The sequence below is a fragment of the Cibotium barometz genome, chromosome 22 (genome assembly GCF_041138505.1).
Source record: "Cibotium barometz isolate CiBa-2024 chromosome 22, ASM4113850v1, whole genome shotgun sequence".
Lineage (NCBI taxonomy): Eukaryota > Viridiplantae > Streptophyta > Polypodiopsida > Cyatheales > Cibotiaceae > Cibotium > Cibotium barometz.
The window spans coordinates 50,963,001-50,987,590 of record NC_141067.1 but is presented as its reverse complement, the minus strand read 5'-3'; the positions used below and the strand labels follow the sequence as shown (position 1 = coordinate 50,987,590).

General features: G+C 39.0%; 1 protein-coding gene across 1 annotated transcript; it reads right to left on the bottom strand.

The window, feature by feature from the left end:
- Positions 1–1,516: 1,516 nt before the first annotated feature.
- On the bottom strand, positions 1,517–23,248 carry LOC147626698 (uncharacterized). The gene is made up of 3 exons (XM_086816862.1): positions 23,009–23,248; positions 22,402–22,896; positions 1,517–2,020 (listed from the first exon to the last, which is right to left on the bottom strand). The coding sequence occupies exons 1-3, from the start codon at positions 23,246–23,248 to the stop codon at positions 1,517–1,519; spliced, it is 1,239 nt and encodes a 412-aa protein (XP_086672988.1).
- Positions 23,249–24,590: the final 1,342 nt, after the last annotated feature.

Here is a 24,590-nt window from a genome sequence, read left to right as displayed (position 1 = left end):
CACACACACAAGATAGGGAATCTTGAGAGCACATGAACTCACTAGATTAGAATGAACAAATGTGTGCCAGATACAAAAGATAATTACACACCCTAAAATGAGTAGATAAGAGGGTGTACATATACGCACGGAGGAAAAAACCTCCTAGTGAGGGAAAAAGTGCCCTGGCGGTCCTAAGTGTGTTCACACATGCACACACATGTATGTTCATACACACAGAGACACAAGCACATGATACATACACACACACATACAAACACACATACACACACTCGCACACATGGACACGTGCAACACATAGAGATATGCACACTTGCACACATACTCAAGCTTGCATATACACAGATGTGTATACATTTGTGTATACATGCACACAAGCACATAAATACACACATGCACAAGTACATGTGCACACATGGACATGCACACACTCACACACACACATGCACCTGCACGTGCACACATATAGATGTACACACGAGTATATTCACATGCTCACACACACGTACATGGAGACACTCGGTATGGATACACATAAATAAAAACATACACACCATGTACACACACACACAACAAATACACACTAACATATACACACAATCAAGACACTTGCACGACACATGCACGCATGAAGACAGTACACAATCACACATACGCGTGTATGTGCACACACAATTACACACATATGTATGCATAAGAGAAGACAAAAGACATTGTATATAAGATACACTTATTTAAGAGTGAACACACCTCATCGTGCATCCCCACATATTAACATTTAATATTAATTAAAAATATGTGTATATGTGTTTATTTATTTTATAAATGCACATGTATATATAGGTATACATCTCTAAATATTATAAAACATAATATTATAGATAATATATATTGAGATGTGGGGGCATGTGAGAGAGAGAGAGAGAGTGTGTGTGTGTGTGTGTGTGTGTGTGTGTGTGCACGTTGTCGTGACGTGGGCGGTGTAGCTGGGAAAGCGCGAGGCTTCTGGCTGTGAGAGTAGCTTCCAAAATTCCAAGCATTAAATGTCTTCTCAGCTTCTCATGGAACAAGTATAGCATGGTATTAACTCAATCTCTTGACTCAGGCATACATTCAATGGGATTGTCTCCACAACTCATACAAGACACACCATCTTCGACTCTGATGATACAAGGCTTATGGCAAGAGAACTCATGATCATCTTCATATATCATTATCAAAGCTTCATCATAATGGAAGGTCTTCACATAATATATGCTATATGTTTGTACAAAATGATTGACATGCATCAACACTCACGAGACAAAGCAAATAAACTCACAAGACATCATCAAATCCAAAGGTATACATATCTTCAGCATATGCATGCCAACAGTAGCCCATAGCATAGCTTCAGCACCAACAGTTGCTTTCATTTAGAAGCTTGGAAACCATGTTGATATTGGAGAGGGTCCTCTTCAACTCAATAATCACCTTCATAGCATAATAGGGGGCGAGGTGCAACTTTACATGAGATTCAGATCACCACCCCTTTCAACTGGAATGTCACCCATGTTGCAATGCATGGGACAGCTGCACCCCAAGATGTACTTGCTGGTACAGATGGTGATTCAGGAAGCCAGAACGTACCGCCTTCTGTCTGCTCAACCTGCTCCTTATTGTAAAAGACACTACAGTGTTCATCTGTAGAGTCGCTTAAACCTTTTCTTGAAAGTCCGAAGCGCCCATAACCTTTGAATCCATGGTAAGTACAAACCAGCTTTGTGCTTTTCCGTCTCCGTGCACTAGCCCATGCGTCGATCATATCACCAACTACTCCATGCTCTCTTGACCTTCCCAATAGAAATCGCCCAACAGTAGTTTCCTTCTCTGTGTTAAATCCACCACAGTAAAGCACAGGAAGGCTTGGAGGTAATGAGGCTATATGCTGCCAAGTAAGCAAAGCTCCTCGCCTGCGGGCCCGAGCACTTGCCTTATCCAGATGAGTGTTCACAATTTGGAAAGCAAAGCCGGGGGGCTCCTACAGTTCTTTTGCTACCAGCTTTGTAGGCGTTCTCTCCTCTACCAGACGACCATCTTCTTCTTTCTGCAGCAGCTGCTGCGCTTCTGTTTTTTTGTAGAATTCCCCTGGCCAAGCCTCTTTTTCCACGAGGCGGTTCCCTGTGTATACCTGTAGCTGCCCGCTCTTCCCAGCGTTTCCCTCCCTGTGGCTGCAGCAAGCCACCCCTCTTTTCTGTCACAAGGCTCCCGCCTCTGCAGCAAGCGGTCCCCTCCACTGCAACAACACCCCGGCTCTCACCTTCCTTTTTCTGCAGCAGCTGCCGCGCCCTTTCTCCTAGAATTCCCTTGGCCCACTCGACCGAAGCCGCCATAATTTCAACATGATCCCGCCACCTTCTAGTCGTTGCGCTGCAGCCCATACAAGGCTCCACACCTTGTTTCTTTTTATGGCCATTTGTGATATATATCAATTATTTAAAAGCTCAAAAATAGACCATCCAACACAATGACTCTTCCCTACTTGAATTTCAAGTTCACATGCTGAACCTCTCTCAAAAATAATGATGCCCACGGTGCCATGTCCAATACCCTGTCATCAGGAACATCATCAGCTTTCCAAACAATGCTGCCAACTGTCATCATCCACATCATCAACACCTGACATGCTTCCTGAAAAATCATCAAACCTGTACATCTGCCAGGGGCTTTCATGACAAAGCTTTATTTATCACACCATACATCCATATGTACACAAGCACTTAATCCCATGCATCTGGATTTGTATTTAATGGCCTCACATGCATGGTTTCACACCATAGACGTGCCGTGGCACGACATCTACCCCCTCTAAACCTGCACATCCTCTGGTATGTGCCACACAGGTCCTGGAACTCACTGCCCAGGCATTATTTGCACACCAACATTGGTATATGTACAAGCATCAGCAATCACATCTGAATGGTTCTGCTTTCCCACCTGGATCAAATACCAATCGCTTTTGGCATATGTGCCATATCCTTTGCTCATATGAAGCCCTATCCTCATTTAGATTCCCTGCATATGTATGATTACCCTCATCATTCAAAGTGGGATGCTCTTCAAAATGATTTGCTTCAAAAATTTCCTCAGGCCATGTTTGAAGCCTTTGCACCACATATTGTATGGCCACACCAAATAACAACTGCATTAACAGCATGGAACACACATTTGGTAACATCCCATCCAAATCTACCCTGCCTGGATTCAGCTCACCCACTGACAAACATTCATTCTTCTCATCCAAAGACGGGAAAGCATCAACACATACAAAATCCAACAAGGCATCATCGAGAATAGCCTCTAGATCTGAATCAATCTCATCACAATCATTTGGCTTACATAATACCTGCTTATCCTCACTTGCAACCAACAGTTGACTAGCATCAAGCATAGAAGAGTCCAAAGCTGATGGGGATCTATCATATACCATGAAATCATCCAATGCATCATCTAAGATAGCATCCAATCTAGGATCAATCGCATTGAAGCCATTATCATCTTGCAATCCCACATGTTGATTATCATGAACATTCATACCCCCATAGCTATATCCATTTGGTTGCTCATATGCAGCCTCATGAGGCTCTGTGACCACACTTTGCATATCCTGCATGTTATCTCCCAGTATTTCTTGATACATGTCTGCAGATGGGCTTAGAACTATGGGTCCCTCACCCAAGTACCCTTGAATCTGTATATCATTGAACCCTGCATGATCCAAAAAGACAGATTCAATTTTCCTCTCCAAATCATCATCATAAACAGGCTTCCAAGCTCGAGATTGTTGCTCACAAATGTGGTTGCAAGGTAACCCTGACACTGATGACATAGCATCACCCTGTTTATTGTTGAAACACCCTGTTAGCATTCCAGAATAACCCAAATCCAAAGAACCTTGGCAACCAGCCTCAGAAGCAACATCACTGTTGGAATCACCCATATCACTCACCCCCTCTAAATCAATCACACATACTTGTGGCCCGTCTGCATATTCATGTACATCATCCTGCTTATAAGCATCATAACCAGATAAGAATGCAGTAATGATAGCATCTTCTTCTTGTCTTAGACCTTCAAACTCTGCAATCATGCTTTCAACAAGAAGCATTGGTTCCTGCTGTTCTTCACACATATGATACGACACCTGAGGAATGCCCTTCGAAACACCTGTCCTGAAGCTCTCTGAATCAAGTGTCTCCTCAAGCATAGGCATACATACATCATGTGGTATGATCATAGGACCCTGTATGTCTGCACCCTCAGAAAACAGATTATACTTGCACAGTTCACCCATTGCATCTTTATGAGGCTGTAGCAAAGCATCCCTTTTTGCACTGTGAAGGCTTTGTTGCTCACTAATGGCTTTTTGCAGTCCCAATTTAGCATAAACAGCCTCCACAATCTCTGTATCAGCCTTGAATAGCAGTTGATTGTCCTCAATGTAAGATTCCTCCCCCAACCCCTTTTTGATGTCTAGTATATTCCCCTGTAATCAATTCCTTTTCTGAAATATAAGAGATCTTGTTTGTGGCTGTTTTAACCTAGAGAGAGAAAATATGCTAGAGAGAGAATATTCAGATTATGAATATTTTTGGATAGAAAATTAACTCATCTTATTAAAATAAGTTCCCCTGAAATAGAAATTCAAAAAGAATTTTCCAATGTGCAATTGGAATTAAATGGAAATAAGTATAAAGAACCTTAGTCTAAGGGTCTAGATTTTCAGAAATTTTTAGATTATGGTCCAATTAAGGTTCCTATGGGCCAATAGCATCAATCCATGTGTAGGGAGGAGATAAATCCAATTTGTAAAAGAAGATACCCAAAAATGAGTAAATGCTCACATAAGATGAAGAGTTGAAAATGTACAAGATTTATTAGTAAAAAAACTATGAGCAATATTAAAAATATGAGATATTTTGGGTATCCAAAAATGAGTAAATGCTCACATAAGATGAAGAGTTGAAAATGTACAAGGTTTATTAGTAAATAAACACATATGTAAGGAAGGGGAGTTCTTTAAAGGAGGTGCATATTTCACATAAGATGAAGAGTTGAAAATGTACAAGGTTTATTAGTAAATAAACACATATGTAAGGAAGGGGAGTTCTTTAAAGGAGGTGCATATTTCACATAAGATGAAGAGTTGAAAATGTACAAGGCTTATTAGTAAAAAAACTATGACACATATGTAAGGAAGAGGAGTTCTTTAAAGGAGGTGCATATTTCACATAAGATGAAGAGTTGAAAATGTACAAGGTTTATTAGTAAAAAACTATGAGCAATAAAATTTTGACACATATGTAAGGAAGGGGAATTCTTTAAAGGAGGTGCATATTTCACATGCTTGAATGAGTTTTAAACTCAAAAATAATGTGATATTTTTATCTCTCATCTCTCTTGAACCAAACCAAATCAAAATGGAACCAAACCGAATCAAAAAGTAACCAAACTAGGTCTAAATCTAGTCCAAATTCAACCAAACTGACTTGGAAAATTCTAGAATCAGTTTGTTTGGTTAGGAGCTCAAATTTTCCTATAAATAGAAGCCTCCCCTTGTTGAAAAAAATATAGTGTCTTATGCTTTGTCACTCTACTCCACCTAAGCCAAATTAGATAGAGTCTTATGCCTTGTTACTCTACTCCACCTAAGCCAAATTAGATAGAGTCTTATGCTTGTTACTCTACTCCACCTAAGCCAAAATATAGAGTGTATTATGCATTGTTACTCTACTCTACCTAAGCCAAGAGTTGTGAATTCTTTAATAATTCACTAGTTTTGATACTTCTCTCTTTCTTCAATCCCCATTGGTGGCTCCATCAACATACTAAACCAATTGATTGGTTGGGGGCCTCTACCGTGAATAAAGAATCAAGCAAATTATAAGGTAAGTATATTGAATTTTGATCTTTCTATAATTTCTCAATGATTCTCTCTTCTCAACCCCTCTCAAGCTTGAGAAGTTTAATTGGTATGGTTTTTTCTTAATGCTATTGAAGTTAATTGGTGAATAGTAGTGAAGAGTTACATAATTTAATAAATGCTATAGAAGTTAAATTCCATTTATGTTTAAATTCTAATGGTTTTTATGTAATTTCTCTCTCTCACTCAAGAAATGGTCATACTCATGAACCATTCTCAATCCAAATGGAACTTTTCATAAAGCCTTTCCTTAATCCAAGATTAAGCTATGCTTGAGGCCAAATTAATGGCTTTTTGCTATGCTTTTAGTTTATGCACATTGATGATTCAATCCATTATGGATTGATGACCCAATTAGAGACCATTCTAATTGTTTTCTTAATGATCCAATTAGAGACCATTATGGATTGATGATCCAATTAGAGACCATTATGGATTGATGATCCAATTAGAGACCATTCTAATTATTTCTTTAATAATGAGCTTTATCCCTTAGAAAAAAAAATTGAGATTTATCAGTCATAGTAGCGGAGCTATGGCAAAATTTTTATAGAAATTACGCATAAAATAAATTCATTCAAAGTATAAAAAGAGGAATTCCTACCATATTCTAGGAACTATCATCCTAGATTAATTAAAAGAATTTTATTATGCATGGAGATGTGGATGTTGCATGTAGATGTAGATGTATAGATGTAGATGTGGATGTGGATGGGGATGTATGCATGTAGATGTAGGTGTATAGACGTAGATGTGGATGTGGAGGTGGATGGATGCATGTAGATGTAGATGTATAGATGTAGATGGGAATGGAGATATGGATGTATGCATGTAGATGTAGTTGTGAATGGAGATGTATATGTATACATGTAGATGTAGATGTATAGATGTAGATGTGGATGTGGATGGGAATGTATGCATGTAGATGTAGGTGTATAGACGTAGATATGGATGTAGAGGTGGATGTATGCATGTAGATGTAGATGTATAGAAGTGAATGTGAATGTGGATGTGGATGTATGCATAGGGATGTAGATGTATGCATGTAGATGTGAATGTACGCATATAGTTGTGGATGTATGGATGTGAATATACGATTGTGATGTGAGGGAATCTGAAGTGATGAGATGGAAATGATGTGATGGGATGAGTATACATATAAATGGAATATGGAATAAGTAATGTAGATTGAGGAGGGATAATGTGAAAAAATGAAAGTTAAAATAGAAATTGTATTGTAAACTGTTTGTAAATGCTGTTTGTAAATGCTGTCTGTAAATGATTGTTTTATGTCAAGAATGCTGGGGGGAGCATTTTGACCGTCTTGTGATTAAGGTCGTGATGAGAAAGTTGCAACTGCTGACGGGGAGTCAATGAAGGACGTCTCGCGTAGCAAGGTCGGCCGAGGTCTTGACCAGCCTCGGTGCGATTAAAATGGTGAGCTTCCGGTACGGTGGATGAGGGGCCAAGGAAGCGGCCTATGCGTGAAGCGCTAGGTTACCTGCGAAGGATCCTAGAGGGTGCTGACCATACGGTGCTCGGGCTCTGGGTCGCCTAGGATACCCACGCGTGCGTCGAGGAAGATATTGGAACAGAGTTGGAGTTGTTTTCTGAAATCGAGCATGGATCTGGTTGATTGACCTTGCTGGTCTTCAATGGATGAGTCCATGGCTCCTTATATGGATCTGTTGGTTGATCTTGCTGATCTTCAACGAGAGTCCATCTTGTTAAGTGATTATATTGCCAAGTATTATGGGCTAGGAACTATCGAAACGGCTCCTGAGCGTTCTAGTTGCCAATGATGCCATAGATACTCTGATGAAGGAATGATGGGAAATCAAGAATCAATTGGATAAATTGGAAGATGGTGATCAATGATACTATGGTTTTATTAAAGGATTGTTTTAAACTGGTTGAATCTGGTTGAAAAAGGCAATTTCATATTGGGTGTGTGAGTGGTGTGACTAGTTTTATTTTGCATGAACATCCGGCTAGGGGGCCTTGGAACTCTTTTCCTTGGTACCCGGGACAAAACCTAACCAAATTTTTAATTGGATCCCATCACTACAGTGGTTGGGCGGTTGGCTAACCCATGGGATTGGATGGGGTTAGGCTGGACTGATGGATCCGTAAATCGAGACTCAAACTTTTGTTTTTACGATAGAAAAAAAAAATAAATCCCGGACAGAAACTGTTCTATGGATAGGAATCAACGGCTGTGCCTCTTGAATGGGGAAAAAAGCGTTGATCCCAATGATCCAAGTGCAAGTTTCTTCCTTGAACTGACTAAGTATCTTATAGATGTAATCGGATCATCTCGATCAGAAATGATCTTGACTACGTTAGAGTAAAAAGTTATCCTGGTGGAATCGCCCGTGCTTTCCGGTAAAGGAAGTTTTTCCGGGTTCGGTTTTGGAACAACCGACGGATTAGTCTCTTATCCGGATATCCGTGGGCGAGGCCCCGAGTGTGGGACCCCTGTCCCGCGCGAGAAGCACTACTTCCGCTGCCAGTACCCCGAATCCGTTGCTCGGTGGGAACAGGGATCTTACAGTTGGTATCAGAGCATTTGGTTAATAAAGATCAACTGAGAAGACAAATATGTCAAAAATTTATCAAGAAACACAAAAAAAGTTATAATTGTGTGAGATAATTCATACAATTTGATATTCAAACTGAAACTCGTAATTTGGTAATTGGGTCTTCAGATGGAAGTACCGCAATTATATAGAATCCCTGACTTGCTTGAGGCCTAGACATGATAGTATTTACCTTATAATTCCAAGGGTCATGACTACCCGTATATACCGAGAGTATACTGCAGCTCTTTACTGACAGTATATACGAGTAAATCTAAGACTTGAAATTATAAGCGTTAATGCTATCTAGATGATGATTTCGAATGTGATTGATATGATTTTTAATTCTGTTTGAGAATTGATGAATTGATTTGGATTCTGATTGAAAATGCTGATTGAAAAATGTTGATTTTTAAAAATTAGTTGAAATATAATGAAACCACAATGAGGGGGAATGGGACGAGTCCCTGTGATGATATTCATAATTAGAATGATGATAATGAATCCAGCCAATCACTATGAGGTTAGTGGGTTGTGCTGTTAGATTGCTACTGTTAATACTTGACCGGTAGATCAAGTTAAGGGATGTCAAATTGAGGACTAGCTTAACTGAAATTCTCGTGAAGGAATGTTCAGAAGGAAACTTTTCGGTCTAATGGACTATTATCATGTTAAAGATATGAATGATATAATCTGAATGAATTATTATTTAATGATGAGTTCTATATAAGGGATATTTATCCCAGTGTTCTGTTGGGTTGACCACCCAGAATATAAGGAACCCCAGAATAAAATTGGATCTTAAGAATAAGAGCTGTCCTCTACCTTGCGAGATGAGGACATCTTGCACTTTTTAAGTGGGGTAGGATGTAAGATTCCTCCCCAGCCTTCGAGGTATATAGGAGTAAGAATCTCCCTTTCGAATCTTATAATTATTCCCTCTCTAAAATAAAAGAAAGTTTCTGTTTAAAAAAGGAATACCCTTTTCCTAAAATACTTCTCAAGAGTCACGCCTATTTTAAGGAATTAGAACAATGAGTTCAGAAGCGAAAATCGGTGTTTTGGATACCAAGATTTTGGTTTTCATTCGAGTACGGCCCAAAAGAAGTTCTTTATCTCTTGGGGAGTATAAGAAGTTATCCCCCAGATATTGTGATCCTTATATCCAAATTCAATGAAAGTAGGTGACTTAGCCTACAAGTTTCTTTTATCTCCTCATCTCAAAATTCTTAATGCCTTCTATAGAAAAATGTGTCAAACTCAAATTCATGGAAAGACGGTAAAACTTCAGTGGCAAGTTACCGATGGCTTCTAGGTTACGCTAGCTCCTTCCTCTATATAAGTTGTAACTTTTACTTGTCGCTCACAGTAATCTTACTCCCATCAATCTCCTTTCTTCTTAATCTCCTTCATGGCTTGGCAACAAGAACTAGTTTTATCCATGATGATTTCTCACCTTCAAGACGCAAGAGAGTCTGTGAAGAAAGACTTTATAGAACAGTATGAGCGCTCACTTTTTCCTCACCTAGGAACTTCTGTAGGGCAGACCAAATGGCGGACCTATCAAAACATAACTAGGGTAACACCCTGGGGTCAGCAGCACTTTCGTAACAATGTCCGCTTGGCCATGGTTATCGAAGCCTTGGGTTTGGGTCCCCGATACTACTGCGTCATGAGATCAAGGCATCTTGGGTTTTCTGAGCGGGTCTTCTTACTGGCGTGTTTTCTTCCTCATGAGAAGATATGCCTTTACCCCGTTTTTGGCTTGCCTCTCAGAGGTCCTTTTGTTAGATCACCTCATACCACTGAGATAGGTGCGGCAATAACCAGCAGAATCATTCCCATAGATGAGTTACCCTATACTTGTGCAGCCTGTGAGGACTGTTTTTGTGATCATATGATGGACGGGCTTATGGAAGTGTAAAGAGTTCTTCTATCTTTACTGTATAAGTTCCGAGAATGAATAAAGTTTAAATCTTGTTCTTATTTTGAATCTTGCTCTCTTTAAGACTTTTCTTGGTGGTTAATCTTGATTAAAATTTTCCTCTAAGTCTCATATTCGTTCACCTTGCGAAATTATCCCAAGTTGCGAGATGAGGACATCTCGCGTTTTTTTAAGTAGGGTAGAATGTAAGATTCCTCCCCCAACCCCTTTTTGATGTCTAGTATATTCCCCTGTAATCAATTCCTTTTCTGAAATATAAGAGATCTTGTTTGTGGCTGTTTTAACCTAGAGAGAGAAAATATGCTAGAGAGAGAATATTCAGATTATGAATATTTTTGGATAGAAAATTAACTCATCTTATTAAAATAAGTTCCCCTGAAATAGAAATTCAAAAAGAATTTTCCAATGTGCAATTGGAATTAAATGGAAATAAGTATAAAGAACCTTAGTCTAAGGGTCTAGATTTTCAGAAATTTTTAGATTATGGTCCAATTAAGGTTCCTATGGGCCAATAGCATCAATCCATGTGTAGGGAGGAGATAAATCCAATTTGTAAAAGAAGATACCCAAAAATGAGTAAATGCTCACATAAGATGAAGAGTTGAAAATGTACAAGATTTATTAGTAAAAAAACTATGAGCAATATTAAAAATATGAGATATTTTGGGTATCCAAAAATGAGTAAATGCTCACATAAGATGAAGAGTTGAAAATGTACAAGGTTTATTAGTAAATAAACACATATGTAAGGAAGGGGAGTTCTTTAAAGGAGGTGCATATTTCACATAAGATGAAGAGTTGAAAATGTACAAGGTTTATTAGTAAATAAACACATATGTAAGGAAGGGGAGTTCTTTAAAGGAGGTGCATATTTCACATAAGATGAAGAGTTGAAAATGTACAAGGCTTATTAGTAAAAAAACTATGACACATATGTAAGGAAGAGGAGTTCTTTAAAGGAGGTGCATATTTCACATAAGATGAAGAGTTGAAAATGTACAAGGTTTATTAGTAAAAAACTATGAGCAATAAAATTTTGACACATATGTAAGGAAGGGGAATTCTTTAAAGGAGGTGCATATTTCACATGCTTGAATGAGTTTTAAACTCAAAAATAATGTGATATTTTTATCTCTCATCTCTCTTGAACCAAACCAAATCAAAATGGAACCAAACCGAATCAAAAAGTAACCAAACTAGGTCCAAATCTAGTCCAAATTCAACCAAACTGACTTGGAAAATTCTAGAATCAGTTTGTTTGGTTAGGAGCTCAAATTTTCCTATAAATAGAAGCCTCCCCTTGTTGAAAAAAATATAGTGTCTTATGCTTTGTCACTCTACTCCACCTAAGCCAAATTAGATAGAGTCTTATGCTTTGTTACTCTACTCCACCTAAGCCAAATTAGATAGAGTCTTATGCCTTGTTACTCTACTCCACCTAAGCCAAATTAGATAGAGTCTTATGCTTGTTACTCTACTCCACCTAAGCCAAAATATAGAGTGTATTATGCATTGTTACTCTACTCTACCTAAGCCAAGAGTTGTGAATTCTTTAATAATTCACTAGTTTTGATACTTCTCTCTTTCTTCAATCCCCATTGGTGGCTCCATCAACATACTAAACCAATTGATTGGTTGGGGGCCTCTACCGTGAATAAAGAATCAAGCAAATTATAAGGTAAGTATATTGAATTTTGATCTTTCTATAATTTCTCAATGATTCTCTCTTCTCAACCCCTCTCAAGCTTGAGAAGTTTAATTGGTATGGTTTTTTCTTAATGCTATTGAAGTTAATTGGTGAATAGTAGTGAAGAGTTACATAATTTAATAAATGCTATAGAAGTTAAATTCCATTTATGTTTAAATTCTAATGGTTTTTATGTAATTTCTCTCTCTCACTCAAGAAATGGTCATACTCATGAACCATTCTCAATCCAAATGGAACTTTTCATAAAGCCTTTCCTTAATCCAAGATTAAGCTATGCTTGAGGCCAAATTAATGGCTTTTTGCTATGCTTTTAGTTTATGCACATTGATGATTCAATCCATTATGGATTGATGACCCAATTAGAGACCATTCTAATTGTTTTCTTAATGATCCAATTAGAGACCATTATGGATTGATGATCCAATTAGAGACCATTATGGATTGATGATCCAATTAGAGACCATTCTAATTATTTCTTTAATAATGAGCTTTATCCCTTAGAAAAAAAAATTGAGATTTATCAGTCATAGTAGCGGAGCTATGGCAAAATTTTTATAGAAATTACGCATAAAATAAATTCATTCAAAGTATAAAAAGAGGAATTCCTACCATATTCTAGGAACTATCATCCTAGATTAATTAAAAGAATTTTATTATGCATGGAGATGTGGATGTTGCATGTAGATGTAGATGTGGATGTGGATGGGGATGTATGCATGTAGATGTAGGTGTATAGACGTAGATATGGATGTGGAGGTGGATGTATGCATGTAGATGTAGATGTATAGAGGTGAATGTGAATGTGGATGTGGATGTATGCATGTAGAAATAGATGTGTAGATGAGGATGTAAATGGAGATGTGGATGGATGCATGTAGATGTAGAGGTATAGATGTAGATGTGAATGGAGATGTGGATGTATACATGTAGATGTAGATGTATAGATGTAGATGTGGATGTGGAGGTGGATGGATGCATGTAGATGTAGATGTATAGATGTAGATGGGAATGGAGATATGGATGTATGCATGTAGATGTAGTTGTGAATGGAGATGTATATGTATACATGTAGATGTAGATGTATAGATGTAGATGTGGATGTGGATGGGAATGTATGCATGTAGATGTAGGTGTATAGACGTAGATATGGATGTAGAGGTGGATGTATGCATGTAGATGTAGATGTATAGAAGTGAATGTGAATGTGGATGTGGATGTATGCATAGGGATGTAGATGTATGCATGTAGATGTGAATGTACGCATATAGTTGTGGATGTATGGATGTGAATATACGATTGTGATGTGAGGGAATCTGAAGTGATGAGATGGAAATGATGTGATGGGATGAGTATACATATAAATGGAATATGGAATAAGTAATGTAGATTGAGGAGGGATAATGTGAAAAAATGAAAGTTAAAATAGAAATTGTATTGTAAACTGTTTGTAAATGCTGTTTGTAAATGCTGTCTGTAAATGATTGTTTTATGTCAAGAATGCTGGGGGGAGCATTTTGACCGTCTTGTGATTAAGGTCGTGATGAGAAAGTTGCAACTGCTGACGGGGAGTCAATGAAGGACGTCTCGCGTAGCAAGGTCGGCCGAGGTCTTGACCAGCCTCGGTGCGATTAAAATGGTGAGCTTCCGGTACGGTGGATGAGGGGCCAAGGAAGCGGCCTATGCGTGAAGCGCTAGGTTACCTGCGAAGGATCCTAGAGGGTGCTGACCATACGGTGCTCGGGCTCTGGGTCGCCTAGGATACCCACGCGTGCGTCGAGGAAGATATTGGAACAGAGTTGGAGTTGTTTTCTGAAATCGAGCATGGATCTGGTTGATTGACCTTGCTGGTCTTCAATGGATGAGTCCATGGCTCCTTATATGGATCTGTTGGTTGATCTTGCTGATCTTCAACGAGAGTCCATCTTGTTAAGTGATTATATTGCCAAGTATTATGGGCTAGGAACTATCGAAACGGCTCCTGAGCGTTCTAGTTGCCAATGATGCCATAGATACTCTGATGAAGGAATGATGGGAAATCAAGAATCAATTGGATAAATTGGAAGATGGTGATCAATGATACTATGGTTTTATTAAAGGATTGTTTTAAACTGGTTGAATCTGGTTGAAAAAGGCAATTTCATATTGGGTGTGTGAGTGGTGTGACTAGTTTTATTTTGCATGAACATCCGGCTAGGGGGCCTTGGAACTCTTTTCCTTGGTACCCGGGACAAAACCTAACCAAATTTTTAATTGGATCCCATCACTACAGTGGTTGGGCGGTTGGCTAACCCATGGGATTGGATGGGGTTAGGCTGGACTGATGGATCCGTAAATCGAGACTCAAACTTTTGTTTTTACGATAGAAAAAAAAAATAAATCCCGGACAGAAACTGTTCTATGGATAGGAATCAACGGCTGTGCCTCTTGAATGGGGAAAAAAGCGTTGATCCCAATGATCCAAGTGCAAGTTTCTTCCTTGAACTGACTAAGTATCTTATAGATGTAATCGGATCATCTCGATCAGAAATGATCTTGACTACGTTAGAGTAAAAAGTTATCCTGGTGGAATCGCCCGTGCTTTCCGGTAAAGGAAGTTTTTCCGGGTTCGGTTTTGGAACAACCGACGGATTAGTCTCTTATCCGGATATCCGTGGGCGAGGCCCCGAGTGTGGGACCCCTGTCCCGCGCGAGAAGCACTACTTCCGCTGCCAGTACCCCGAATCCATTGCTCGGTGGGAACAGGGATCTTACAGTTGGTATCAGAGCATTTGGTTAATAAAGATCAACTGAGAAGACAAATATGTCAAAAATTTATCAAGAAACACAAAAAAAGTTATAATTGTGTGAGATAATTCATACAATTTGATATTCAAACTGAAACTCGTAATTTGGTAATTGGGTCTTCAGATGGAAGTACCGCAATTATATAGAATCCCTGACTTGCTTGAGGCCTAGACATGATAGTATTTACCTTATAATTCCAAGGGTCATGACTACCCGTATATACCGAGAGTATACTGCAGCTCTTTACTGACAGTATATACGAGTAAATCTAAGACTTGAAATTATAAGCGTTAATGCTATCTAGATGATGATTTCGAATGTGATTGATATGATTTTTAATTCTGTTTGAGAATTGATGAATTGATTTGGATTCTGATTGAAAATGCTGATTGAAAAATGTTGATTTTTAAAAATTAGTTGAAATATAATGAAACCACAATGAGGGGGAATGGGACGAGTCCCTGTGATGATATTCATAATTAGAATGATGATAATGAATCCAGCCAATCACTATGAGGTTAGTGGGTTGTGCTGTTAGATTGCTACTGTTAATACTTGACCGGTAGATCAAGTTAACGGATGTCAAATTGAGGACTAGCTTAACTGAAATTCTCGTGAAGGAATGTTCAGAAGGAAACTTTTCGGTCTAATGGACTATTATCATGTTAAAGATATGAATGATATAATCTGAATGAATTATTATTTAATGATGAGTTCTATATAAGGGATATTTATCCCAGTGTTCTGTTGGGTTGACCACCCAGAATATAAGGAACCCCAGAATAAAATTGGATCTTAAGAATAAGAGCTGTCCTCTACCTTGCGAGATGAGGACATCTTGCACTTTTTAAGTGGGGTAGGATGTAAGATTCCTCCCCAGCCTTCGAGGTATATAGGAGTAAGAATCTCCCTTTCGAATCTTATAATTATTCCCTCTCTAAAATAAAAGAAAGTTTCTGTTTAAAAAAGGAATACCCTTTTCCTAAAATACTTCTCAGGAGTCACGCCTATTTTAAGGAATTAGAACAATGAGTTCAGAAGCGAAAATCGGTGTTTTGGATACCAAGATTTTGGTTTTCATTCGAGTACGGCCCAAAAGAAGTTCTTTATCTCTTGGGGAGTATAAGAAGTTATCCCCCAGATATTGTGATCCTTATATCCAAATTCAATGAAAGTAGGTGACTTAGCCTACAAGTTTCTTTTATCTCCTCATCTCAAAATTCTTAATGCCTTCTATAGAAAAATGTGTCAAACTCAAATTCATGGAAAGACGGTAAAACTTCAGTGGCAAGTTACCGATGGCTTCTAGGTTACGCTAGCTCCTTCCTCTATATAAGTTGTAACTTTTACTTGTCGCTCACAGTAATCTTACTCCCATCAATCTCCTTTCTTCTTAATCTCCTTCATGGCTTGGCAACAAGAACTAGTTTTATCCATGATGATTTCTCACCTTCAAGACGCAAGAGAGTCTGTGAAGAAAGACTTTATAGAACAGTATGAGCGCTCACTTTTTCCTCACCTAGGAACTTCTGTAGGGCAGACCAAATGGCGGACCTATCAAAACATAACTAGGGTAACACCCTGGGGTCAGCAGCACTTTCGTAACAATGTCCGCTTGGCCATGGTTATCGAAGCCTTGGGTTTGGGTCCCCGATACTACTGCGTCATGAGATCAAGGTATCTTGGGTTTTCTGAGCGGGTCTTCTTACTGGCGTGTTTTCTTCCTCATGAGAAGATATGCCTTTACCCCGTTTTTGGCTTGCCTCTCAGAGGTCCTTTTGTTAGATCACCTCATACCACTGAGATAGGTGCGGCAATAACCAGCAGAATCATTCCCATAGATGAGTTACCCTATACTTGTGCAGCCTGTGAGGACTGTTTTTGTGATCATATGATGGACGGGCTTATGGAAGTGTAAAGAGTTCTTCTATCTTTACTGTATAAGTTCCGAGAATGAATAAAGTTTAAATCTTGTTCTTATTTTGAATCTTGCTCTCTTTAAGACTTTTCTTGGTGGTTAATCTTGATTAAAATTTTCCTCTAAGTCTCATATTCGTTCACCTTGCGAAATTATCCCAAGTTGCGAGATGAGGACATCTCGCGTTTTTTTAAGTAGGGTAGAATGTAAGATTCCTCCCCCAACCCCTTTTTGATGTCTAGTATATTCCCCTGTAATCAATTCCTTTTCTGAAATATAAGAGATCTTGTTTGTGGCTGTTTTAACCTAGAGAGAGAAAATATGCTAGAGAGAGAATATTCAGATTATGAATATTTTTGGATAGAAAATTAACTCATCTTATTAAAATAAGTTCCCCTGAAATAGAAATTCAAAAAGAATTTTCCAATGTGCAATTGGAATTAAATGGAAATAAGTATAAAGAACCTTAGTCTAAGGGTCTAGATTTTCAGAAATTTTTAGATTATGGTCCAATTAAGGTTCCTATGGGCCAATAGCATCAATCCATGTGTAGGGAGGAGATAAATCCAATTTGTAAAAGAAGATACCCAAAAATGAGTAAATGCTCACATAAGATGAAGAGTTGAAAATGTACAAGATTTATTAGTAAAAAAACTATGAGCAATATTAAAAATATGAGATATTTTGGGTATCCAAAAATGAGTAAATGCTCACATAAGATGAAGAGTTGAAAATGTACAAGGTTTATTAGTAAATAAACACATATGTAAGGAAGGGGAGTTCTTTAAAGGAGGTGCATATTTCACATAAGATGAAGAGTTGAAAATGTACAAGGTTTATTAGTAAATAAACACATATGTAAGGAAGGGGAGTTCTTTAAAGGAGGTGCATATTTCACATAAGATGAAGAGTTGAAAATGTACAAGGCTTATTAGTAAAAAAACTATGACACATATGTAAGGAAGAGGAGTTCTTTAAAGGAGGTGCATATTTCACATAAGATGAAGAGTTGAAAATGTACAAGGTTTATTAGTAAAAAACTATGAGCAATAAAATTTTGACACATATGTAAGGAAGGGGAATTCTTTAAAGGAGGTGCATATTTCACATGCTTGAATGAGTTTTAAACTCAAAAATAATGTGATATTTTTATCTCTCATCTCTCTTGAACCAAACCAAATCAAAATGGAACCAAACCGAATCAAAAAGTAACCAAACTAGGTCCAAATCTAGTCCAAATTCAACCAAACTGACTTGGAAAATTCTAGAATCAGTTTGTTTGGTTAGGAGCTCAAATTTTCCTATAAATAGAAGCCTCCCCTTGTTGAAAAAAATATAGTGTCTTATGCTTTGTCACTCTACTCCACCTAAGCCAAATTAGATAGAGTCTTATGCTTTGTTACTCTACTCCACCTAAGCCAAATTAGATAGAGTCTTATGCCTTGTTACTCTACTCCACCTAAGACAAATTAGATAGAGTCTTATGCTTGTTACTCTACTCCACCTAAGCCAAAATATAGAGTGTATTATGCATTGTTACTCTACTCTACCTAAGCCAAGAGTTGTGAATTCTTTAATAATTCACTAGTTTTGATACTTCTCTCTTTCTTCAATCCCCATTGGTGGCTCCATCAACATACTAAACCAATTGATTGGTTGGGGGCCTCTACCGTGAATAAAGAATCAAGCAAATTATAAGGTAAGTATATTGAATTTTGATCTTTCTATAATTTCTCAATGATTCTCTCTTCTCAACCCCTCTCAAGCTTGAGAAGTTTAATTGGTATGGTTTTTTCTTAATGCTATTGAAGTTAATTGGTGAATAGTAGTGAAGAGTTACATAATTTAATAAATGCTATAGAAGTTAAATTCCATTTATGTTTAAATTCTAATGGTTTTTATGTAATTTCTCTCTCTCACTCAAGAAATGGTCATACTCATGAACCATTCTCAATCCAAATGGAACTTTTCATAAAGCCTTTCCTTAATCCAAGATTAAGCTATGCTTGAGGCCAAATTAATGGCTTTTTGCTATGCTTTTAGTTTATGCACATTGATGATTCAATCCATTATGGATTGATGACCCAATTAGAGACCATTCTAATTGTTTTCTTAATGATCCAATTAGAGACCATTATGGATTGATGATCCAATTAGAGACCATTATGGATTGATGATCCAATTAGAGACCATTCTAATTATTTCTTTAATAATGAGCTTTATCCCTTAGAAAAAAAATTGAGATTTATCAGTCATAGTAGCGGAGCTATGGCAAAATTTTTATAGAAATTACGCATAAAATAAATTCATTCAAAGTATAAAAAGAGGAATTCCTACCATATTCTAGGAACTATCATCCTAGATTAATTAAAAGAATTTTATTATGCATGGAGATGTGGATGTTGCATGTAGATGTAGATGTGGATGTGGATGGGGATGTATGCATGTAGATGTAGGTGTATAGACGTAGATATGGATGTGGAGGTGGATGTATGCATGTAGATGTAGATGTATAGAGGTGAATGTGAATGTGGATGTGGATGTATGCATGTAGAAATAGATGTGTAGATGAGGATGTAAATGGAGATGTGGATGGATGCATGTAGATGTAGAGGTATAGATGTAGATGTGAATGGAGATGTGGATGTATACATGTAGATGTAGATGTATAGATGTAGATGTGGATGTGGAGGTGGATGGATGCATGTAGATGTAGATGTATAGATGTAGATGGGAATGGAGATATGGATGTATGCATGTAGATGTAGTTGTGAATGGAGATGTATATGTATACATGTAGATGTAGATGTATAGATGTAGATGTGGATGTGGATGGGAATGTATGCATGTAGATGTAGGTGTATAGACGTAGATATGGATGTAGAGGTGGATGTATGCATGTAGATGTAGATGTATAGAAGTGAATGTGAATGTGGATGTGGATGTATGCATAGGGATGTAGATGTATGCATGTAGATGTGAATGTACGCATATAGTTGTGGATGTATGGATGTGAATATACGATTGTGATGTGAGGGAATCTGAAGTGATGAGATGGAAATGATGTGATGGGATGAGTATACATATAAATGGAATATGGAATAAGTAATGTAGATTGAGGAGGGATAATGTGAAAAAATGAAAGTTAAAATAGAAATTGTATTGTAAACTGTTTGTAAATGCTGTTTGTAAATGCTGTCTGTAAATGATTGTTTTATGTCAAGAATGCTGGGGGGAGCATTTTGACCGTCTTGTGATTAAGGTCGTGATGAGAAAGTTGCAACTGCTGACGGGGAGTCAATGAAGGACGTCTCGCGTAGCAAGGTCGGCCGAGGTCTTGACCAGCCTCGGTGCGATTAAAATGGTGAGCTTCCGGTACGGTGGATGAGGGGCCAAGGAAGCGGCCTATGCGTGAAGCGCTAGGTTACCTGCGAAGGATCCTAGAGGGTGCTGACCATACGGTGCTCGGGCTCTGGGTCGCCTAGGATACCCACGCGTGCGTCGAGGAAGATATTGGAACAGAGTTGGAGTTGTTTTCTGAAATCGAGCATGGATCTGGTTGATTGACCTTGCTGGTCTTCAATGGATGAGTCCATGGCTCCTTATATGGATCTGTTGGTTGATCTTGCTGATCTTCAACGAGAGTCCATCTTGTTAAGTGATTATATTGCCAAGTATTATGGGCTAGGAACTATCGAAACGGCTCCTGAGCGTTCTAGTTGCCAATGATGCCATAGATACTCTGATGAAGGAATGATGGGAAATCAAGAATCAATTGGATAAATTGGAAGATGGTGATCAATGATACTATGGTTTTATTAAAGGATTGTTTTAAACTGGTTGAATCTGGTTGAAAAAGGCAATTTCATATTGGGTGTGTGAGTGGTGTGACTAGTTTTATTTTGCATGAACATCCGGCTAGGGGGCCTTGGAACTCTTTTCCTTGGTACCCGGGACAAAACCTAACCAAATTTTTAATTGGATCCCATCACTACAGTGGTTGGGCGGTTGGCTAACCCATGGGATTGGATGGGGTTAGGCTGGACTGATGGATCCGTAAATCGAGACTCAAACTTTTGTTTTTACGATAGAAAAAAAAAATAAATCCCGGACAGAAACTGTTCTATGGATAGGAATCAACGGCTGTGCCTCTTGAATGGGGAAAAAAGCGTTGATCCCAATGATCCAAGTGCAAGTTTCTTCCTTGAACTGACTAAGTATCTTATAGATGTAATCGGATCATCTCGATCAGAAATGATCTTGACTACGTTAGAGTAAAAAGTTATCCTGGTGGAATCGCCCGTGCTTTCCGGTAAAGGAAGTTTTTCCGGGTTCGGTTTTGGAACAACCGACGGATTAGTCTCTTATCCGGATATCCGTGGGCGAGGCCCCGAGTGTGGGACCCCTGTCCCGCGCGAGAAGCACTACTTCCGCTGCCAGTACCCCGAATCCGTTGCTGGGTGGGAACAGGGATCTTACAGTCCTCCATAAGACATGCATCGACAACCGCTTCTAAATTGGCTCGGATTGTTGCTGGAACACTATCACAGCTCACATTATACCTGGAACTCGCATAAACAAGTGCATCTGCAAAATCACTCCATCGTTTGGAGTGATACACTGTTAGCTCCAGCACTTCATCTTTTAAATCAGGACTTACAAGGTATGCAAAAGATGCAATCATCATGTTTTCTGGAACCCCTTGATTCTTCATCTCTGTCTCGTAACACCTTAGATAACTTTCTGGATCGTAACCATCAAATATATTGACCCTGTCATATACCAATTGCATCACAATTTCCACGGCTTCCTGAATTCGCTTTTCTTCTTCAATCTTCCTGAACCGCTCTTCAAGCTCTTTCATTTCTGCATATAAATGCTCCATTTTGCTAGCCATCTCTACGTACTCTCACCCCAGCGGTTTCACGTCGGGTTCACCAAAGCTGTCGTGACGTGGGCGGTGTAGCTGGGAAAGCGTGAGGCTTCTGGCTGTGAGAGTAGCTTCCAAAATTCCAAGCATTAAATGTCTTCTCAGCTTCTCATGGAACAAGTATAGCATGGTATTAACTCAATCTCTTGACTCAGGCATACATTCAATGGGATTGTCTCCACAACTCATACAAGACACACCATCTTCGACTCTGATGATACAAGGCTTATGGCAAGAGAACTCATGATCATCTTCATATATCATTATCAAAGCTTCATCATAATGGAAGGTCTTCACATAATATATGCTATATGTTTGTACAAAATGATTGACATGCATCAACACTCACGAGACAAAGCAAATAAACTCACAAGACATCATCAAATCCAAAGGTATACATATCTTCAGCATATGCATGCCAACAGTAGCCCATAGCATAGCTTCAGCACCAACAGTTGCTTTCATTTAGAAGCTTGGAAACCATGTTGATATTGGAGAGGGTCCTCTTCAACTCAATAATCACCTTCATAGCATAATAGGGGGCGAGGTGCAACTTTACATGAGATTCAGATCACCACCCCTTTCAACTGGAATGTCACCCATGTTGCAATGCATGGGACAGCTGCACCCCAAGATGTACTTGCTGGTACAGATGGTGATTCAGGAAGCCAGAACGTACCGCCTTCTGTCTGCTCAACCTGCTCCTTATTGTAAAAGACACTACAGTGTTCATCTGTAGAGTCGCTTAAACCTTTTCTTGAAAGTCCGAAGCGCCCATAACCTTTGAATCCATGGTAAGTACAAACAAGCTTTGTGCTTTTCCGTCTCCGTGCACTAGCCCATGCGTCGATCATATCACCAACTACTCCATGCTCTCTTGACCTTCCCAATAGAAATCGCCCAACAGTAGTTTCCTTCTCTGTGTTAAATCCACCACAGTAAAGCACAGGAAGGCTTGGAGGTAATGAGGCTATATGCTGCCAAGTAAGCAAAGCTCCTCGCCTGCGGGCCCGAGCACTTGCCTTATCCAGATGAGTGTTCACAATTTGGAAAGCAAAGCCGGGGGGCTCCTACAGTTCTTTTGCTACCAGCTTTGTAGGCGTTCTCTCCTCTACCAGACGACCATCTTCTTCTTTCTGCAGCAGCTGCTGCGCTTCTGTTTTTTTGTAGAATTCCCCTGGCCAAGCCTCTTTTTCCACGAGGCGGTTCCCTGTGTATACCTGCAGCTGCCCGCTCTTCCCAGCGTTTCCCTCCCTGTGGCTGCAGCAAGCCACCCCTCTTTTCTGTCACAAGGCTCCCGCCTCTGCAGCAAGCGGTCCCCTCCACTGCAACAACACCCCGGCTCTCACCTTCCTTTTTCTGCAGCAGCTGCCGCGCCCTTTCTCCTAGAATTCCCTTGGCCCACTCGACCGAAGCCGCCATAATTTCAACATGATCCCGCCACCTTCTAGTCGTTGCGCTGTAGCCCATACAAGGCTCCACACCTTGTTTCTTTTTATGGCCATTTGTGATATATATCAATTATTTAAAAGCTCAAAAATAGACCATCCAACACAATGACTCTTCCCTACTTGAATTTCAAGTTCACATGCTGAACCTCTCTCAAAAATAATGATGCCCACGGTGCCATGTCCAATACCCTGTCATCAGGAACATCATCAGCTTTCCAAACAATGCTGCCAACTGTCATCATCCACATCATCAACACCTGACATGCTTCCTGAAAAATCATCAAACCTGTACATCTGCCAGGGGCTTTCATGACAAAGCTTTATTTATCACACCATACATCCATATGTACACAAGCACTTAATCCCATGCATCTGGATTTGTATTTAATGGCCTCACATGCATGGTTTCACACCATAGACGTGCCGTGGCACGACAACGTGTGCATGAAAAAGAAGTATGTTTGTGTGTGTGCATGAATGTATGTAAGAGAGAGAGAGAGAGAGAGAGAGAGAGAGAGAGAGAGAGAGAGTTTTTATATGTGGAAGAGTGTGTGTGAGAAGAGAGATAGCGTGTGTGTGTGTGTGTGTGTGGAGGAGAGAGAGAGAGAGAGAAACACAGAGAGAGACAGAGACATGGAAGTCTATGTGTGAGAGTGTGTGGGGGAAAGAGTGTGTGTTTGCATTAGTACATGTGCATGTGTGTACATGTGTGTGTTGTGTGTGTGTGTGTGAGAGAGAAAGAGAGAGAGAAAGAGAGTTTCGACATTTGAGAGTGTGTGCATTTAAGAGTTTCGACATTCGACATTCGATAAAAGGAGGAGTCCTCACCCCTTTAAGAGGGAGAATTTTTGAAAAGGAGAAAGGAGAAGAGAAGTCAAGTGTTTGGGGGTTTCTTTCCCACACGCCTAGAGGCATTGGGGCTCACAATTAGTTGTCACCATCAAAACATTTACTTATTGAGTTTCTTATATATATATATATATATATAATACATTAGAAAACAAATTGCCCACCCCTCCCCCCTCCTCCACACACACACATACATATCTTCTAATATTATATTATGTGCATGTGTAAGAGAAAGAATATACACACGCACACACACACACACACACTTATATATATTATGTATATATGTGTATCTATAGGTATGTAAGCATGTATATATAAATAGATTTATATGTATGTTCGACGCACACACATGTATGTTCATACACACACAAAGACACAAGCACATGATACATGCACACACACATACACACACTCACACGCATGGACACGTGCAACACATATAGAGATATGCACACTCGCAC